Genomic DNA, 15,996 nt, shown 5'->3' on the forward strand with positions numbered 1-15,996 from the left:
GAAGGGCGTGTCGAAAGAGCATTTGGCAAACAACTATTTGGATGTCTTAACACATAGGTAAGCCAGATGTTGGATCTTTATTGCAACATGGATGAAAAAATGTAGATGATGAACTACTTCCTGTATTCTTCTAAGGCCCAATGGCATCTGAGCTTCTACAAGATCTTGTGTGCACCTGTGCCAGTAGGGGTTGCTGCACAAGCAACTCTGCCTGTAGTCAGCACACTTTGTGCTGAGGCAGCGAAGACTGTGATAACCCGCGCACTCCTGACAGGGGTCACAACGATGAACAAGATGAGGATAATGGTGTTGACCAGAAATGTCACCAGCTCTGTTACGTTTCAATTATACCTGTACAAATTTATTACTAGATTTTAATTTACCTTTTAGATTGTTGCTGCAATACTTTGAGGTCACAAAGAAATTCAATTGTATTTCTTGAAATAATACAGAGTCATTAAACTAACAGAAACAAATCCGAATATTTCAAAGTGGTCATTTTAACGTGTTGAAGATGTCATTGTTTATCCCCGTTTTCTACGGTAATGGCACAAGTTGACAGTTCCACATCATACCTCACCTTTAAGTAGCCATCATAAGCTTTCAATGATGTATAAGGTGTGTGTATGTTGAGATGGTACATTAAGCTGACCAAATCAATGCTGTCTGCTGCTTGCCTATAGTGTGTTTCCCCTCTCTACTGGGGAATAGAAGGATGTTCATTGTGATAATGCAGAGTCTTGAAATATGCAACGTGGGTGTTAGAGTACAGGAGAAATGTTCCATAATGTGGCATAGCCTTGCTTTTAAAGGCTTGAGTTGGGGGATTTCACAGTTATCCAGCTTTAATCCCTTTAAAACAGAGCTTTTGTATATATATTTAATAAGAATATAAGAATGGCCATACTGGGTCAGACCAAAGGTCCATCTAGCCCAGTATCCTGTCTTCCAACAGTGACCAATGCCAGATGCCCCAGAGGGAATGAACAGAAAAGGTAATAATCAAATGATCCATTCCCTGTCACCCATTCCCAGCTTCTGGCAAACAGAGGTTAGGGACATCACCCCTGCCCATCCTGGCTAATAGCCATAGATGGAACTATCCTCCATGAATTCATCTATTCTTTTTTGAACCCAGTACAGTCATGACCTTCACAACATCCTCTGGCAAGGAGTTCCACAGATTGAATTTGTGCTGTGTAAAGAAATACTTCCTTTTGTTTGTTTTAAACCTGCTGCTTATTAATTACATTTGGTGACCCCTAGTTCTTGTGTTATGAGGAGTAAATAATATTTCATATTTACTTTCTCTACATCAGTTATGATTTCATAGACCTCAATCATATCCCTCCTTAGCCGTCTCTTTTCCAAGCTGAAAAGTCCCAGTCTTATTAATCTCTCCTCATACGGAAGCCATTCCATACCCCTAATCATTTTTGTTCCCCTTTTCTAAAACTTCCAATTCCAATATATCCTTTTTGAGATGGGGCAACCACATCTGCACACAGTATTCAAGATGTGGGCATACCATGGATTTATACAGAGGCATTATGATATTTTCTGTCTTATTATCTATCCCTTTCTTGAAGATTCCCAACATTCTGTTCGCTTTTTTGACTGCTGCTGCACACTGAGCAGATGTTTTCAGAGAAATATCTACAATGATTCCAGAATCTCTTTCTTGAGTGGTAACAGCTAATTTAGACCCCTTCATTTTATATGTATAGTTGAGATTATGTTTTCCAATGTACATTACGTTGAATTTCATCTGCCATTTTGTTGCCCAGTCACCCAGTTTTCTGAGATCCCTTTGTAGCTCTTTGCAGTCTGCTTTGGACTTAACTGTCTTGAGCAGTTTTGTACCATCTGCAAATTTTGCCACCTCACTGCTAACCCCTTTTTTCAGATCATTTATGAATATGTTGAATAGGACTGGGCCCAGAACAGACCCCTGGGGGACACCACTATTTACCTCTCTCCGTTCTGAAAACTGACCATTTATGCCTACCCTTTGTTTCCTATCTTTTAACCAGTTACCAATCCATGAAAGGACCTTCCCTCTTATCCCATGACAGCTTACTTTGCTTAACAGCCTTTGATGAGGGATCTTGTCAAAGGCTTTCTGAAAATCTAAGTACATTATATCCACTGGATCCCCCTTGTCCACATGCTTGTTGACCCCCTCAAAGAATTCTAGTAGATTGTTGAGGCATGAGTTCCCTTTACAAAAACTATGTTAACTCTTCCCCAACAAATTATGTTCGTCTATGTGTCTGACAATTTTGTTCTTTACTATAGTTTCACCAGTTTGCTCGGTACTGAATCAGGTTTACTGGCCTGTAATTGCCGGTATCACCTCTGGAGCCCTTTTTAAAAATTGGCGTCACATTAGCTGTCCTCCAGTCATTTGGTACAGAAGCTGATTTAAATGATAGGTTACAGACTACAGTTAGTAGTCCTGCAATTTCACATTTAAGTTCCTTCAGAACTCTTGGGTGAATCCCATCTGGTCATGGTGACTTATTACTGTTTAGTTTATCAATTTGATCCAAAACCTCCTCTAATAACACCTCAATCTGGGACAATTCCTTAGATTTGTCACCTAAAAAGAATGGCTCAGGTTTGGGAATCTCCCTCACGTCCTCAGCCGTAAAGACCGATGCAAAGAATTAATTTAGTTTCTCCACAATGGCCTAATTGGCCTTGAGTACTTCTTTAACATCTCGATCAACCAGTGACCCCTATATGGTAAGTACTGGAGGTGGCACAAAAGGGGGGAAAGGATGACAGCCCCACATACAAGTTTCTCCTTCTGGTATGTTGAGATATGCATAGAAAGCAGATGTTTGAAGTGGGGGGTGAGGAGACACCAAGCTGGGGGGAGAGCAGGGGAACTGTGGGGGAGAGCAGATCTGTTTCTGCCACCCCTCACACCAGCACAATGATGCAGAAATCTCTGGGAAGGGGGAAGCCTGTCGTGTGCCACTCCTCTTCCGCTGGGCTAGCCACAGCACCTCCGAGCAAAGGAAATCCTGTTAAAGCTACAGAGGTTGAAGAGATTCCATAGTGGGGAACCTCAGCTGCTACCCCCTTTGACTATGGAACGTCGAAAGCCCCCTTTGCCATAGGATCTGAACAGCTCACAACTTTTAATGTGTTTCTTCTCTCGACACTCTGGTGAGGGAGAGAAGAGCTGTGTCCCCATTTTACACATGGGGAACAGAGACATAGATATACCAAGTGATTTGCCCAAGGTCACACAGGAAGTCTGTGGTGGAGTAGGGAATTCAACGTGGGTTTCTGGAGTTCAAGCCCCAAACCAATGGACCATCCTTTGTCTTCTGAGCTGGGTTCGTGGCATAGACTAGCTCTTCCCAGTTTTACAACCAGAGTGTAGGGGCAGCCATCATCACTGCAGGCCTCCTGGTTTCAGTCCCATTAGAAATGCACAGACAACCCAGGAAGGTTTTGGAGAATGTTGGGGACAACTTCCTGGTACAAGTGCTGGAGGAACCAACTAGGGGCTGTGCTTCTCTTGACCTACTGCTTACAAACAGGGAAGAATTGGTAGGGGAAGTAAAAACGGGAGGCAATCTAGGCAGCAGTGACCATGAGATGGTTGAGTGCAGGATCCTGACAAAAGGAAGGAGAGTAGCAAAATACGGACCCTGGACTTCAGAAAAACAGACTTAGACTCCCTTAGGGAACTGATGGGCAGGATCCCCTGGGAGGCTAATATGAGGGGGCAAGGAGTCCAGGAGAGCTGGCTGTATTTTAAAGAAGCCTTACTGAGGGTGTAGGAACAAACCATCCCGATGTGCAGAAAGAATAGCAAATATGGCAGACGACCAGCTTGGCTTAACAGTGAAATCTTTGGTGAGCTTAAAGTCAAAAAGGAAGCTTACAGGAAGTGGAAATTTGGATAGATGACTAGGGAGGGGTATAAAAATATTGCTCGAGCATGCAGTGGTGTAATCAGGAAGGCCAAGGCAAGACTGGAGTTGTAACTAGCAAGGGATGTGAAAGGTAACAAGAAGGGTTTCTACAGGTATGTTAGCAACAAGAAGAAGGTCAGGGAAAGTGTGGGACCCTTACTGAATGGGGGAGGCAACCTAGTGACGGATGATGTGGAAAAAGCTGAAGTACTCAATGCTTTTTTTGCCTCGGTCTTCACAGACAAGGTCAGCTCCCAGAGTGCTGCACTGGGCAGCACAGTAGTGGGAGGAGCCCTCAGTGGTGAAATAACAGGTTAAGGACTATTTAGAAACACTGGACATGCACAAGTCCATGGGTCCAGTGTATCCAAGGGTGCTGAGGGAGTTGGCTGATGTGATTACAGAGACATTGGCCATGTTCTTTGAAAATATGTGGTGAGTGGGGGAGGTCCCAGACGATTGGAAAAAGGCAAATATAGTGCCCATATTTTAAAAAAGGAAGAAAGAGAACCTGGGGAACTACAGACCGGTCAGCCTCACTTCAGTCCCCAGAAAAATCATGGAGCAGGTCCTCAAGGAATCCATTTTGAAGCACTTGGAGGAGAGGAAGGGGATCAGGAACAGTCAATATGGATTCACCAAGGGCAAGTCATGCCTGACCAACCTGATTGCCTTGTATGATGAGATAACTGGCTCTGTGGATATGGGGAAAGTGGTGGATGTGATATATCTTGACTTTAGAAAAGCTTTTGATACGGTCTCCCACAGTATTCTTGCCAGCAAGTTAAAAGAGTATGGATTGGATGAATTGACTATAAGGTGGATAGAAAGCTGGCTGGATCGTTGGGCTCAACGGGTAGTGATCAATGGCTCCATGTCTAGTTGGCAGCCGGTATCAAGCGGCGTGCCGCAAGGGTCGGTCCTGGGGCCAGTTTTGTTCAACATCTTGAACAATGGGAATTGGTCCTGCTTCGAGCAGGGGGTTGGACTAGATGACCTTCTGGGGTCCCTTCCAACCCTGATATTCTATGATTCTATGATCTTCATTAATGACCTGGATGATGGGATGAATTGCATCCTCAGCAAGTTCGCAGATGACACTAAGCTGGGGGGAGAGGTAGATATGCTGGAGGGTAGGGATAGGGTCCAGAGTGACTTGGACAAACAGGAGGATTGGGCCAAAAGAAATCTGATGAGGTTCAACAAGAACAAGTGCAGAGTTCTGCACTTAGGAAGGAAGAATCCCATGCAGTGCTACAGGTTGGGGACCGACTGGCTAAGCAGCAGTTCTGCAGAAAAGGACCTGGGGATTACAGTGGACGAGACGCTGTATATAAGTCAGCAGTGTGCCCTTGTTGCCAAGAAGGCCAACCGCATATTGGGCTGCATTAGTAGGAGCATTGCCAGCAGATCAAGGGAAGTGATTATTCCCCTCTATTCGGCACCGGTGAGGCCACACGTGGAGTATTGTTTCCAGTTTTGGTCCCCCCACTACAAAAGGGATGTGGACAAATTGCAGAGAGTCCAGCGGAGGGCAACAAAATGATCAGGGGGCTGGGACACATGACTTATGAGGAGAGGCTGAGGGAACTGGGGTTATTTAGTCTGCAGACGAGAAGAATGAGGGGGGATTTGATAGCAGCCTTCAACTACCTGAAGTGGGGTTCCAAAGAGGATGGAGCTCGCATGTTCTCAGTGGTGGCAGATGACAGAACGAGGAGTAATGGTCTCAAGTTGCAGTGGGGGAGGTTTAGTTTGGATATTAGGAAAAACTTTTTCACTAGGAGTGTGGTGAAGCGCTGGAATGCATTACCTAGGGAGGTGGTGGAATCTCCTTCCTTAGAAGTTTTTAAGATCAGGCTTGACAAAGCCCTGGCTGGGATGATTTAGTTGGGGATTGGTCCTGCTTTGAGCAGGAGATTGGACTAGATGACCTCCTGAAGTCTCTTCCAGCCCTAATCTTCTATGATTCTATGATTCTAATGGGATATGGAGGCAATCTTAGTCATGGAAGGTTCACTGCCACACGCCATGACTTTAGTGAAGAGGCAGCCATCTTCCCTAAGGGCACTCTTTGGCTTCATTGCCCTGAAAGTTATGGGAAATGATGGCCATTTTGAATAAGGCCAAATTGTGAACTTTAAGGACAAAACTTAGACGTTAAGATTGTTAGTAACTTTGCTTAATAATAACAGGGCTTTGGAGCTGTGCTGCGGCTCCGCTCCAGCTCCAGGCAAAAACCTGCAGCTCCACTGCTCTGGAGCTGCTTCGTGCTCCATCTCCGGGCTCCACGCCGAAGCCCTGAATAATAACCTAGTTTCTTCAAATGTACATTTAAGACTATCTTTTCAGTTTGTTAGCTAGAAGGTGCCCCAAAAATGAGAGAAATGTTTCTTAAAGGACTAATTTTTAACTAATTTACACTTCAACCGTTATCTGAAAAATTCTCAGAAAATTCCATTCCTTTTCAGATTATGTGCTGTAAATTGGGGGAAGATACACTGTACTCTCCATGAAAAACAATGAGGGAAAATCCCTGTTTCAAGTGGAAAAACAGAACCCACCCTTAATGACAGCAGTGCTCTGTGTCATGTGCCATACAAGTGCAAACCCCTGACACTATGCGTGGGGGAGCAGAAATGGCCAGAAGGGAGCTACGAGACCAAAGAGCCATTTACAACAGAGTGTACAATGTGACACAGTAACAGAATGAGACCAGTGCTACTTGGGGCTGCTCTAGAGAGGCATGAAATGAAAAGCAGAGATAGCCCATAGTAATACACTGACTGAAATGTCATGCCTATATCTGGGTGCCTCATATTAAACAGTGAAGAAACTTCAGAGAAGAGCAACAGTGCTCCGGCAGCCAGAGGGCCAGATTTATAGGGAGAGATTATACAGAATGCCATAAAATGTGGTGAAATTAAGGAAGTGCTATGGAAGAACGTCCTGGCTGGAAGAGGGATCTGGCTGGAGAATCATCCCCTCACAGAGGAAGGAATGGGAACCCTGTTGCTGAGGCATCGTCTCCCCAGGGAAAGAGGGATGAGCCCTGGTTCTGTGAACATTGGTTCAATTTGGTTTTAAATAACTATAAAAAGTACAATAATACTATGCGACCTTTCTAATAACATGGGACTCTCAGCTTTCCAGCCTCAAACCAATGCACTGGCTCTAGCATCTTCCATCCAAGGCTCTAGAAGACTTTACAAACATTAACTCATTCATCCTCATAGCCTCCATGGGAGGAAGATCCCCAACATACACAGGAACATAGGAATTGCCAGACTGGATCAGACCCAAAGTCCATCTAGACCAGTATCCTGTCTCCAGCAGTGGTCAGCACCAGGTGCTTCAGAGGAATGGGCAAGAAACCTTGTGGTAACAATTGTGGAATAATCTACACCCATGAAGATCTCATTCTAACTCCTAATAGAGACTGTTTTAAATCCCGAAGCAGGAGTTTTTATCTTGTTTCCAAAATGTTTGTTTGCATTAATTGTTATAACTTTGGACATGTTTGTTATCCATGTAACTGTTCAATCCCTATTTGAACCTGGCCTCAATAACATCTTGTGGTTGTGAGTTCCACAGTCTAATTGCCCATTATGTGTGTAGAAAGGCATTTCCTTTTATTAGTTTTGCATTTGCCACCTTTTAAGTTTCACTGCAAGTCTCTTTGTTCTGATTCTATGGAACAGGTGGAAAAAACAGGTGCAAAGAGAGGGAAGGGAATTGCGCAATGTCACATGAACGTCAGTGCCTGAGCTGAAGTCAATACAATGAGACTTTATTGTCATGAAGACCTACACAAGTGTTGCTAAAGTATAAAGAAGAGACGAACCCCTCAAGCTCCTGTCAGAGGTAGACAGGATTGGATAGGCAGATAGGCCTGTGCACTATGTTCTGGTCACTACAACCTCCCTTACCCCTGGCCCCTAAACATTCCCTCTCTCTGATGCTACAGATTCAATGACACGACATCAGACCCTGCTAGTAAAGAAAGAGGGATAGCAGGCTCCCCTTGACTCACCGTGCTGCCCTCCACATGGCTCGTTTCTCTGCCTCCAGGGCCCGGCGCTCAGCTGGAGACAGCTCCTTCTCCTGGGTACTCAGGAATTCAGGGCTCTGCATCCGCAATCGCTCCTGGTGCCGTCGCTCAGCTTTGGCCGTTCGCACAGGTGCCCCTGTCTCGCCCCCTCCTGGGTAAACTGGGATCAGTCTGGGAAGAGAAGCCAGGAATAACAAGGGGCTTGGCCCAGCCCACCCTCCAGCCCCCAGACTTCCTGCTCTCCCTCCTCAAAGTAGAGGTCCTACCTTGTACCCTGCCCAAAGCCCTGAGCCCCCCAAGATCTCCTCAAAGGAAGGGCCCCACAGCATCCCTAGTCCAACCCCCCAGGCTTCTGGCTCTCACTAAGTACCCAACCCATGCCCCGCACGCCCTGTACCCGACCCATGCCCCCCAACACCTATCCCTCCCCAAAGACAGGTCTCTGCTCTATATCCCACACCTCCCCGAAGCCTGCCTGCTACCCCATTCCTTGCTGAAAGGCAGAGTGGTCTGGCCCACTATGTGGCAGTCTGTGGGCAGCAGGCAGGGAAGGGCAGGGGGTGTTGCAGTGCAGTGTTACTCCCCCCCCTCCAGAGTCCCCTCTTACCCAGACATAGAGTTAGGTCTCTGCTCGGGCCTGAATCCTTCTTCCAGTGAGTTTCTCTGGGAGCTGCTGTGCTCGTCCGCCTCAGAGATCCTGGCAGCAACACAGGCATGTCAACCAAGCGTGCTGGAGGCATGCGCACCCGGGAGGGCTCAGAGCACAGACCCCCTGCCCAGGGACCTGAGCCACAGGAAGCAAACACTGCAACTCACTCAGTGATGTGGCTCTTGGTTGATCTGCCTGACAGCCTTGGCATCATGCACATAGAGCTTATCCCTCCAGCCCCACCTGCCCGGGGGAGGAAGCCTTCAAGGGCATGTGAGCAGGGTCAGTAGGAATGAGTCACCTGGTAACCAGGTCAGTTGGTGAAACCAGAACTTGCAGATCATGGGAAGAGCCTCCCAGGTCCTACGGCAGAACCTCAAGAGACTGGGAGCAGGCTGACAGGTACACATCCTCTTCATTCTGCCTCACCTTTGTTATCACTGAGACTGCCGGCACCTGCCCTGTAATCTGAGAGCCATCCCCTTCCTTCTATCTCCAGGCTGGGGATTTCTCCTCAGAATCTTGAAGAGCCTACCTTTCTCTCTGTTCTGACATCATGAGCTCTCAGCAGGTCCAGGCCCCAATCATGTCCCATCTCCATTATCACAGCTGCATCCTCTCTGATATATGCATCTATCTCACCCCAGACAGGCACCCAAACTCATCTTCCTCACCCAGAGGTCTGACTGTCACCCTGGCCTGATGTATCAAGTGTAAATTATTGTGCTCACCTGACAGCTCTTTCCTAAATCCAACCCTGCTCCCTCCAGCCTCCAGGCTGTGATGGTTGACTGACCGCTTCTTGCTTTTCCTTTGCTGATGTCAGATCTCTCTGAAGGCACAAAGTCTGCCCTCAGGCAGCCCTCGTAGACACCCTTTGCAATGCCATTGGCCCAGTGTGCTCTATGTATAAGTCAGCACAGAATTTGGCCCTGAATAAGCAACCAAATATTTTATTTCCTATCACAATATTGCCACCAGCTGCCTATTCCCACCCAGATCAGAGAAGGAGTTGATTGGGTAGAGAAGTTGTAGCCTGTTCCCACCCTAAGTACCGTCCTTCTATTAAACTCACTGGAGACCAACTGAGCAATCAGCCTGAGGTGCAACTGAGCCAGTGATGTGGATGCCACAGATACATTCTCCAGAGCTCACTGTAGGATGGACTGGCCCACAACCCTTTAGCCCACCAAAGGGAGAGCACCAAAGGGCGGTGACCTGCACCCCACCTTCACAGAGTGACGCTATCTGAGCTGCATCCAGCTGTGGGGAGAGGAGGGATAAACTGCCTCTGCAAAGACTGCATGTTTGGCTGCTGCCCTTATTTAGTGTTTGCCAGGAGCCCAGTTTAGCATGGCAGTGCAGTGGGGAACCCTCACTATGCAGGTGTAATGCGAGGTGTTTCTGGACTGAGACTGGATGCTACAAATGCTAATGAGGAGATGGGGAGCAGAAACTGGAGCAAACATGAGGGTATGGAGCGTGGTCAGGCAGGATGAGAAGACTTTAAGCCAAAGCATACAAGACAAAGATGATTGGCCCTTTGGCCCGAGGCATGGTCCTGCCGCAGCTTATGGGGAAAGAGTCAGACAGACAAGATTCTGAGACAGTTCAAAGGCAGCAACCTGAGCTTTATTCCGTTTGAAGCCCAATGCTCCACCTGTAAGGCAAATCTGCAGGGAAAGGAATGAAAGAAGCACCACCAACGCAGAACCGCAGCCTGGGGAAAGAGACTCCTGCAGACCCAGGCGTAATGCAAGAGCCTAAAGGGCAGGGCTTGGCACAGGCTCAGCAAAGAGGTGCGTGTCCCAAGCTAACCACAACTACAATCAATGACTCCAGGTACCCAAGGGCAGGATCTGGGCAGCCACTCATTTGAGAACAAGGACCTGGAGACAAACTGTATGCCTTGTGATACCCAATTCCCCAGCAAAGGTGGTGGGGCCTGCCCACACCTCCCCATCTGGGGAAAGGTGATGCTGGCCAACTCCTAGGACACAGAGCTGGATCTGAGCTGCCAGCTGGTCTTACCGAGTTGCTGGGGACTGGATGCTCCTTCCATTTAGTCTCTTGATCTTGTACTCCACTCCTTCGATGATGACACTGGACTGCATGCTCATATCGGGCATCTGCTTCCCCACATCCTCCTCTTCCTCCTCCTCCTCCTCCTCCAACAGCAGAGCCCGTTTCTGCTGCAGTTTACGAGCTGCCAAAATGAGACAGACCCATATGAGTGGGAAGAGAACTGCAGAGCTGGCTGCCAGCAGTGTTTCCCATGGCCACCGAGGTTCATGGGAACAATCTCTGGGTAGGTCCTTTCCCTTTAAGGGCCTCGCTCACTCTCTGCAATAGAATCCTACAGTTTCTGTAACCGTCTTTGAATCGATTCCCTCCCTGAAGACACACTTCTCTTGAGCTCTCTTAGCATCTACTCCTTTACCAGCCTCGATGCCTTTCAACCTGTCCTCTTAATCACTTCTTTGTAATCAGCAAAACCTTTTCCCTACCTTTCTTCCTGGCTATAATCTCAGAAAGCCTCCAACTGCTTCACCCTCTGTAACTCCTCCATGGATGGGAACCGCCTAGGAACCAATGGGCAGACCCCCTGTTGAGATGGACCCCACAGGATCTGATATGCGTGTCTGGGATCAGACCTCTAGGAGTCAACAGCTAGATTCAGACCTATCCCTCCATGGACATAGAGCCCCAGGAGCTAACGGGCAAACATCATCCCCTCCCAGCTGAGCTGACAAGCAGACCCACTCCCCACACATCAGGAACAGTGAAATGGGGAGCCAATAGGTAGGACTCTGCTGGGGGGATGGAGGCCAGATTAGCTGATGATCCTGCCCACCCAACGAAGGCCAGAGTCATGGCAAGGGATGGGCAAAACTCCACCCACCTCCCATGGGCACAGACTGTTCAGAGGCCTATATTCTCATAGATCTATAGACTGATAGGCTTTAAGGTCAGAAGGGACCATCGTGATCATCTAGTCTGACTTCCTGCACATCATAGGCCACAGAACCTCACTCACCCACTCCTGAAATAGATTCCTAACCTTTGGTTGAGTTACTGAAGGCCTCAAATCATGGTTTAAAGACTTCAAGTTACAGAGAATCCACCATGTACACTAGTTTAAACCTGCAAGTGACATGTAACCTGTGGTGCAGGAAGGCGAAAAACCCCCAGGGTCTCTGCCAAACTGACCAAAGGGAAAATTCCTTCCCAACCCCAGGTATGGCGATCAGTTAGACCTTTCACCTAAGATGGGTTTAAGCATGCAGGGGTTGGAAGGCAGGGGAATGCAAGAGGGGGATACTTTTTTTTTTTATACAAGAAGGGGATATTTTTGAGACCTGTCCAACCACTTTGCCTGCTTCCATGGCCCGCACATCTTGGGAAGCTTGAGTAATACTGTAGTGTCTGGAGAAGGTATGCACAACCACTACGTTGCTGCTTTGTAAATGTCTGCTATTGCAATGTTGTTCAAAAAGGCTGATGAAGTAGAATGAGCCCTAGTGAAGTGGGCTATTATCCTTGGTGAAGGAGGGACCTTTGCCAGATCTCGTGTGGTCCAGATAAAATGCCAGAGCCCTCCGAAAATCCCAGGTATGAAGTTTTTCTTCAATCCTGGAAGAATGAGGCTTCAGAAAGAACACTGGAAGATAGTCTGGTTGAAGTAGAATGAAGATATGACTTGAGGCATACATTTAGGGAGTGGCCTGAGAGAGACCTTGCCTTTGTGGAATACTGTAAAAGGAGAGTTGGCTGAAAGTTCCTGTATCTCTCTCAAACACCTTGCAGAGGTAACTACTATCAAAAACACTGGTTTCATTGATAGCAGCAGTAGAGTTGTTGCCAAGGGTTCAAAGGAGGAACCCATCAAGTGAGACACAACTAAATTCAGGTCCTGTGAAGGTACAGGATTGGAAACAGGAGGGTACACATGAATAAGACCCTTTAAAAAAATGGATGTTTCTCTGCAAATTATTATTTTGGGTAAGTTTTATGCTCTGTTTTATTCAGGAGGTCAGACTAGATGATCACAGTGGTCCCTTCTGGTCTTGGACTCTATGAATCCATGAAAATCAAAGAATATTAGGGTTGGAAGAGACCTCAGGAGGTCATCTAGTCCAATCCCCTGCTCAAAGCAGGACCAACACCAACTCAGTCATCCCAGCCAGGGCTTTGTCAAGCTGGGCCTTAAAAGCCTCTAAGGATGGAGATTCCACCACCTCCCTAAGGAACCCATTCCAGTGCTTCACTACTCTCCTAGTGAAATAGTGTTTCCTAATATACAACCTAGACCTCCCACACTGCAACTGGAGACCATTGCTTCTTGTTCTGCCATCTGCCACGCTGAGAACAGCCTAGTTCCATCCTCTTTGGAACCCCTCTTCAGGTAGTTGAAGGCTGCTATCAAATCTCCCCTCACTCTTCTCTTTTGTAGACTAAATAACCCCAGTTCCCTCAGCCTCTCTTCGTAAGTCATGTGCCCCAACCCCCTAATCATTTTCGTTGCCCTCTGCTGGACTCTCTCCAATTTGTCCACATCCTTTCTGTAATGGGGGACCCAAAACTGGACACAGTACTCCAGATTTCAGAGTAACAGCCGTGTTAGTCTGTATTCGCAAAAAGAAAAGGAGTACTTGTGGCACCTTAGAGACTAACCAATTTATTTGAGCATGAGCTCACGAAAGCTCATGCTCAAATAAATTGGTTAGTCTCTAAGGTGCCACAAGTACTCCTTTTCTTTTTGCGAGTACTCCAGATGAGGTCTCACCAATGTTGAATAGAGGGGAACAATCACGTCCCTTGATGTACTGGCCTCACCAGTGCCAAATAGAAGGGAATAATCACTTCCCTCGATCTGCTGGCAAGGCTCCTACTAATGCAGCCCAATATGCCGTTAGCCTTCTTGGCAACAAGGGCACACTGTTGACTCATATCCAGATTCTCATCCACTGAAATCCCCAGGTCCTTTTCTGCAGAACTGCCACTTAGCTAGTCAGTTCCCAGCCTGTAGCGGTGCATGGGATTCTTCCATCCTAAGTGCAGGAGACTGCACTTGTCCTTGTTGAACCTCATCAGATTTATTTTGGCCCAATCCTCCTGTTTGTCTAGGTCACTCGGGACCCTATCCTACCCTCCAGCATATCTGTCTCCCCCCCATCTTAGTGTCATCTGCAAACTTGCTGAGGGTCCAATCCATCCCATCAACCAGATCATTAATGAAGATGTTGAACAAAACTGGCCCCCGGACCAACCCACAGGGCACTCCACTGATACCGGCTGCCAACTAGACATCAAGCCATTGATCACTACCCGTTGAGCCTGACGATTTAGCCAGCTTTCTGCCAACCTTATAGGGTTCATTCATCCAATCCATACTTCTTTAACTTGCTGACAAGAATACTATGCGAGACCGTATCAAAAGCTTTGCTAAAATCAAGGTATATCATGTCCACCACTTCCCCCTTATCCACAGAGCCAGTTATCTCATCATACAAGGCAATCAGGTTGGTTAGGCATGACTTGCCCTTCGTGAATCCATGTTGACGCTTCCTGATCACCTTCCTCTCTTCCAAGTGCTTCAAAATAGATTCCTTGAGGACCTGCTCCATGATTTTTCTGGGGAGATTTGTTGGGGAAGAGTCAAAATGTTTTTTGTAAAGGGAAATCATGAATCACTAATCTACTAGAATTCTTTGCGGTGTAAACAAGCATGTGGAAAAGGGTGATCCAGTGGATATAGTGTACTTAGATTTTCAGAAAGCCTTTGACAAGGTCCCTCACCAAAGGCTCTTAAGCAAAGTAAGCTGTCATGGGATAAGAGGGAAGGTCCTTTCATGGATAAGTAACTGGTTAAAAGATAGGAAACAAAGGATAGAAATAAATGCTCAGTTTTCAGAATGGAGAGAGGTAAATAGTGGTGTCCCTCAGGGATCTGTACTGGGATCAGTACTGTTCAACATATTAATAAATGATCTGGAAAAAGAGATAGACAGTGAAGTGGCAAAATTCGCAGATGATACAAAACTACTTAAAATAGTTAAGTCCCAGGCTGACTGCAAAGAGCCACAAAAGGATCTCTCAAAACTGGGTGACTGGACAACAAAATGGCAGATGAAATTCAATGATAAATGCAACGTAACGCACATTGGAAAACATAATCCCAATTGTACATATAAAACGATGGGATCTAAATTAGCCATTACCACTCAAGAAAGAGATTTTTGGAGTCATTGTGGAGAGTTCTCTGAAAACATCTGTCAATGTGCAGCGGCAGTCAAAGAAGTGAACAGAATGTTGGGAATCATCAAGAAAGGGATAGATAGTAAGGCAGAAAATATCATATTGCCTTTGTATAAATCCATGGTACGCCCCCATCTTGTATACTTTGTGCAGATGTGGTCACCTAATCTCAAAAAAGATATATTGGAATTGGAAAAGGTTCAGAAAGGGGCAACAAAAATGATTAGGGGTATGGAATGGCTTCCGTATGAGGAGAGATTAATAAGACTGGAACTTTTCAGCTTGGAAAAGATGTCTAAGGGGGGATATGATTGATGTCTTTAAAATCATGACTGGTGTGGAGAAAGTAAATAAGGAAGTGTTATTTATTCCCTCTCATAACACAAGAACTAGGGGTCACCAAATGAAATTAATAGGCAGCAGGTTTAAAACAAACAAAAGGCAGTATTTTTTTCCACACAATGCACAGTCAACCTGTGGAACTCTCTGCCAGAGGCTGTTGTAAAGGCCAAGAGTATAACAGGGTTCAAAACAGACTAGATAAGTTCATGGAGTATAGGTCCATCAATGGCTATTCTCCAGGATGGGCAGGGATGATGTCACTAGCCTCTGTTTGTCAGAAGCTGGAAATGAGTGACAGGGGATGGATCACTTGATGAACACATGACTTATGAGGAGACGCTGAGGGAACTGGGGATGTTTAGTCTACGGAAGAGAAGAATGAGGGGGGATTTGATAGCTGCTTTCAACTACCTGAGAGGTGGTTCTAGAGAGGATGGTTCTAGACTATTCTCAGTGGTAGAAGAGGACAGGACAAGGAGTTATTGGTCTCAAGTTGCAGTGGGGGAGGTTTAGGTTGGATATTAGGAAAAACTTTTTCACTAGGAGGGTGGTGAAACACTGGAATGGGTTACCAAGGGAGGTGGTGGAATCTCCTTCCTTAGAGGTTTTTAAGGTCAGGCTTGACAAAGCTCTGGCTGGGATGATTTATTTGGGGATTGGTCCTGCTTTGAGCAGGGGGTTGGACTAGATGACCTCCTGAGGTCCCTTCCAACCCTGATATTCTATGATTCTATGACTGCCTGTTCTATTCATTCCCTCTG

The 15,996-nt window shown here is 46.5% G+C and overlaps 1 protein-coding gene across 20 annotated transcripts in view; it reads right to left on the reverse strand.

Moving 5' to 3' along the window:
• The window catches only part of SCRIB (scribble planar cell polarity protein), a 237,931-nt gene that overhangs the window by 43,794 nt on the left and 178,141 nt on the right, over positions 1–15,996 (reverse strand). For all 20 annotated transcript variants that reach the window (XM_084621786.1, XM_084621778.1, XM_084621790.1 and 17 more), the window contains 3 exons: positions 10,667–10,841; positions 8,594–8,683; positions 7,969–8,157 (listed from right to left, as the gene is read on the reverse strand). In XM_084621786.1, coding sequence (XP_084477912.1) covers positions 7,969–8,157; positions 8,594–8,683; positions 10,667–10,841 — 454 coding nt within the window. The remainder of the gene's footprint in view (positions 1–7,968; positions 8,158–8,593; positions 8,684–10,666; positions 10,842–15,996) is intronic.

Source organism: Lepidochelys olivacea, assembly GCF_965140295.1.
Source record: "Lepidochelys olivacea isolate rLepOli2 genome assembly, chromosome: 2".
In the NCBI taxonomy this organism is placed as follows: Eukaryota; Metazoa; Chordata; order Testudines; family Cheloniidae; genus Lepidochelys; species Lepidochelys olivacea.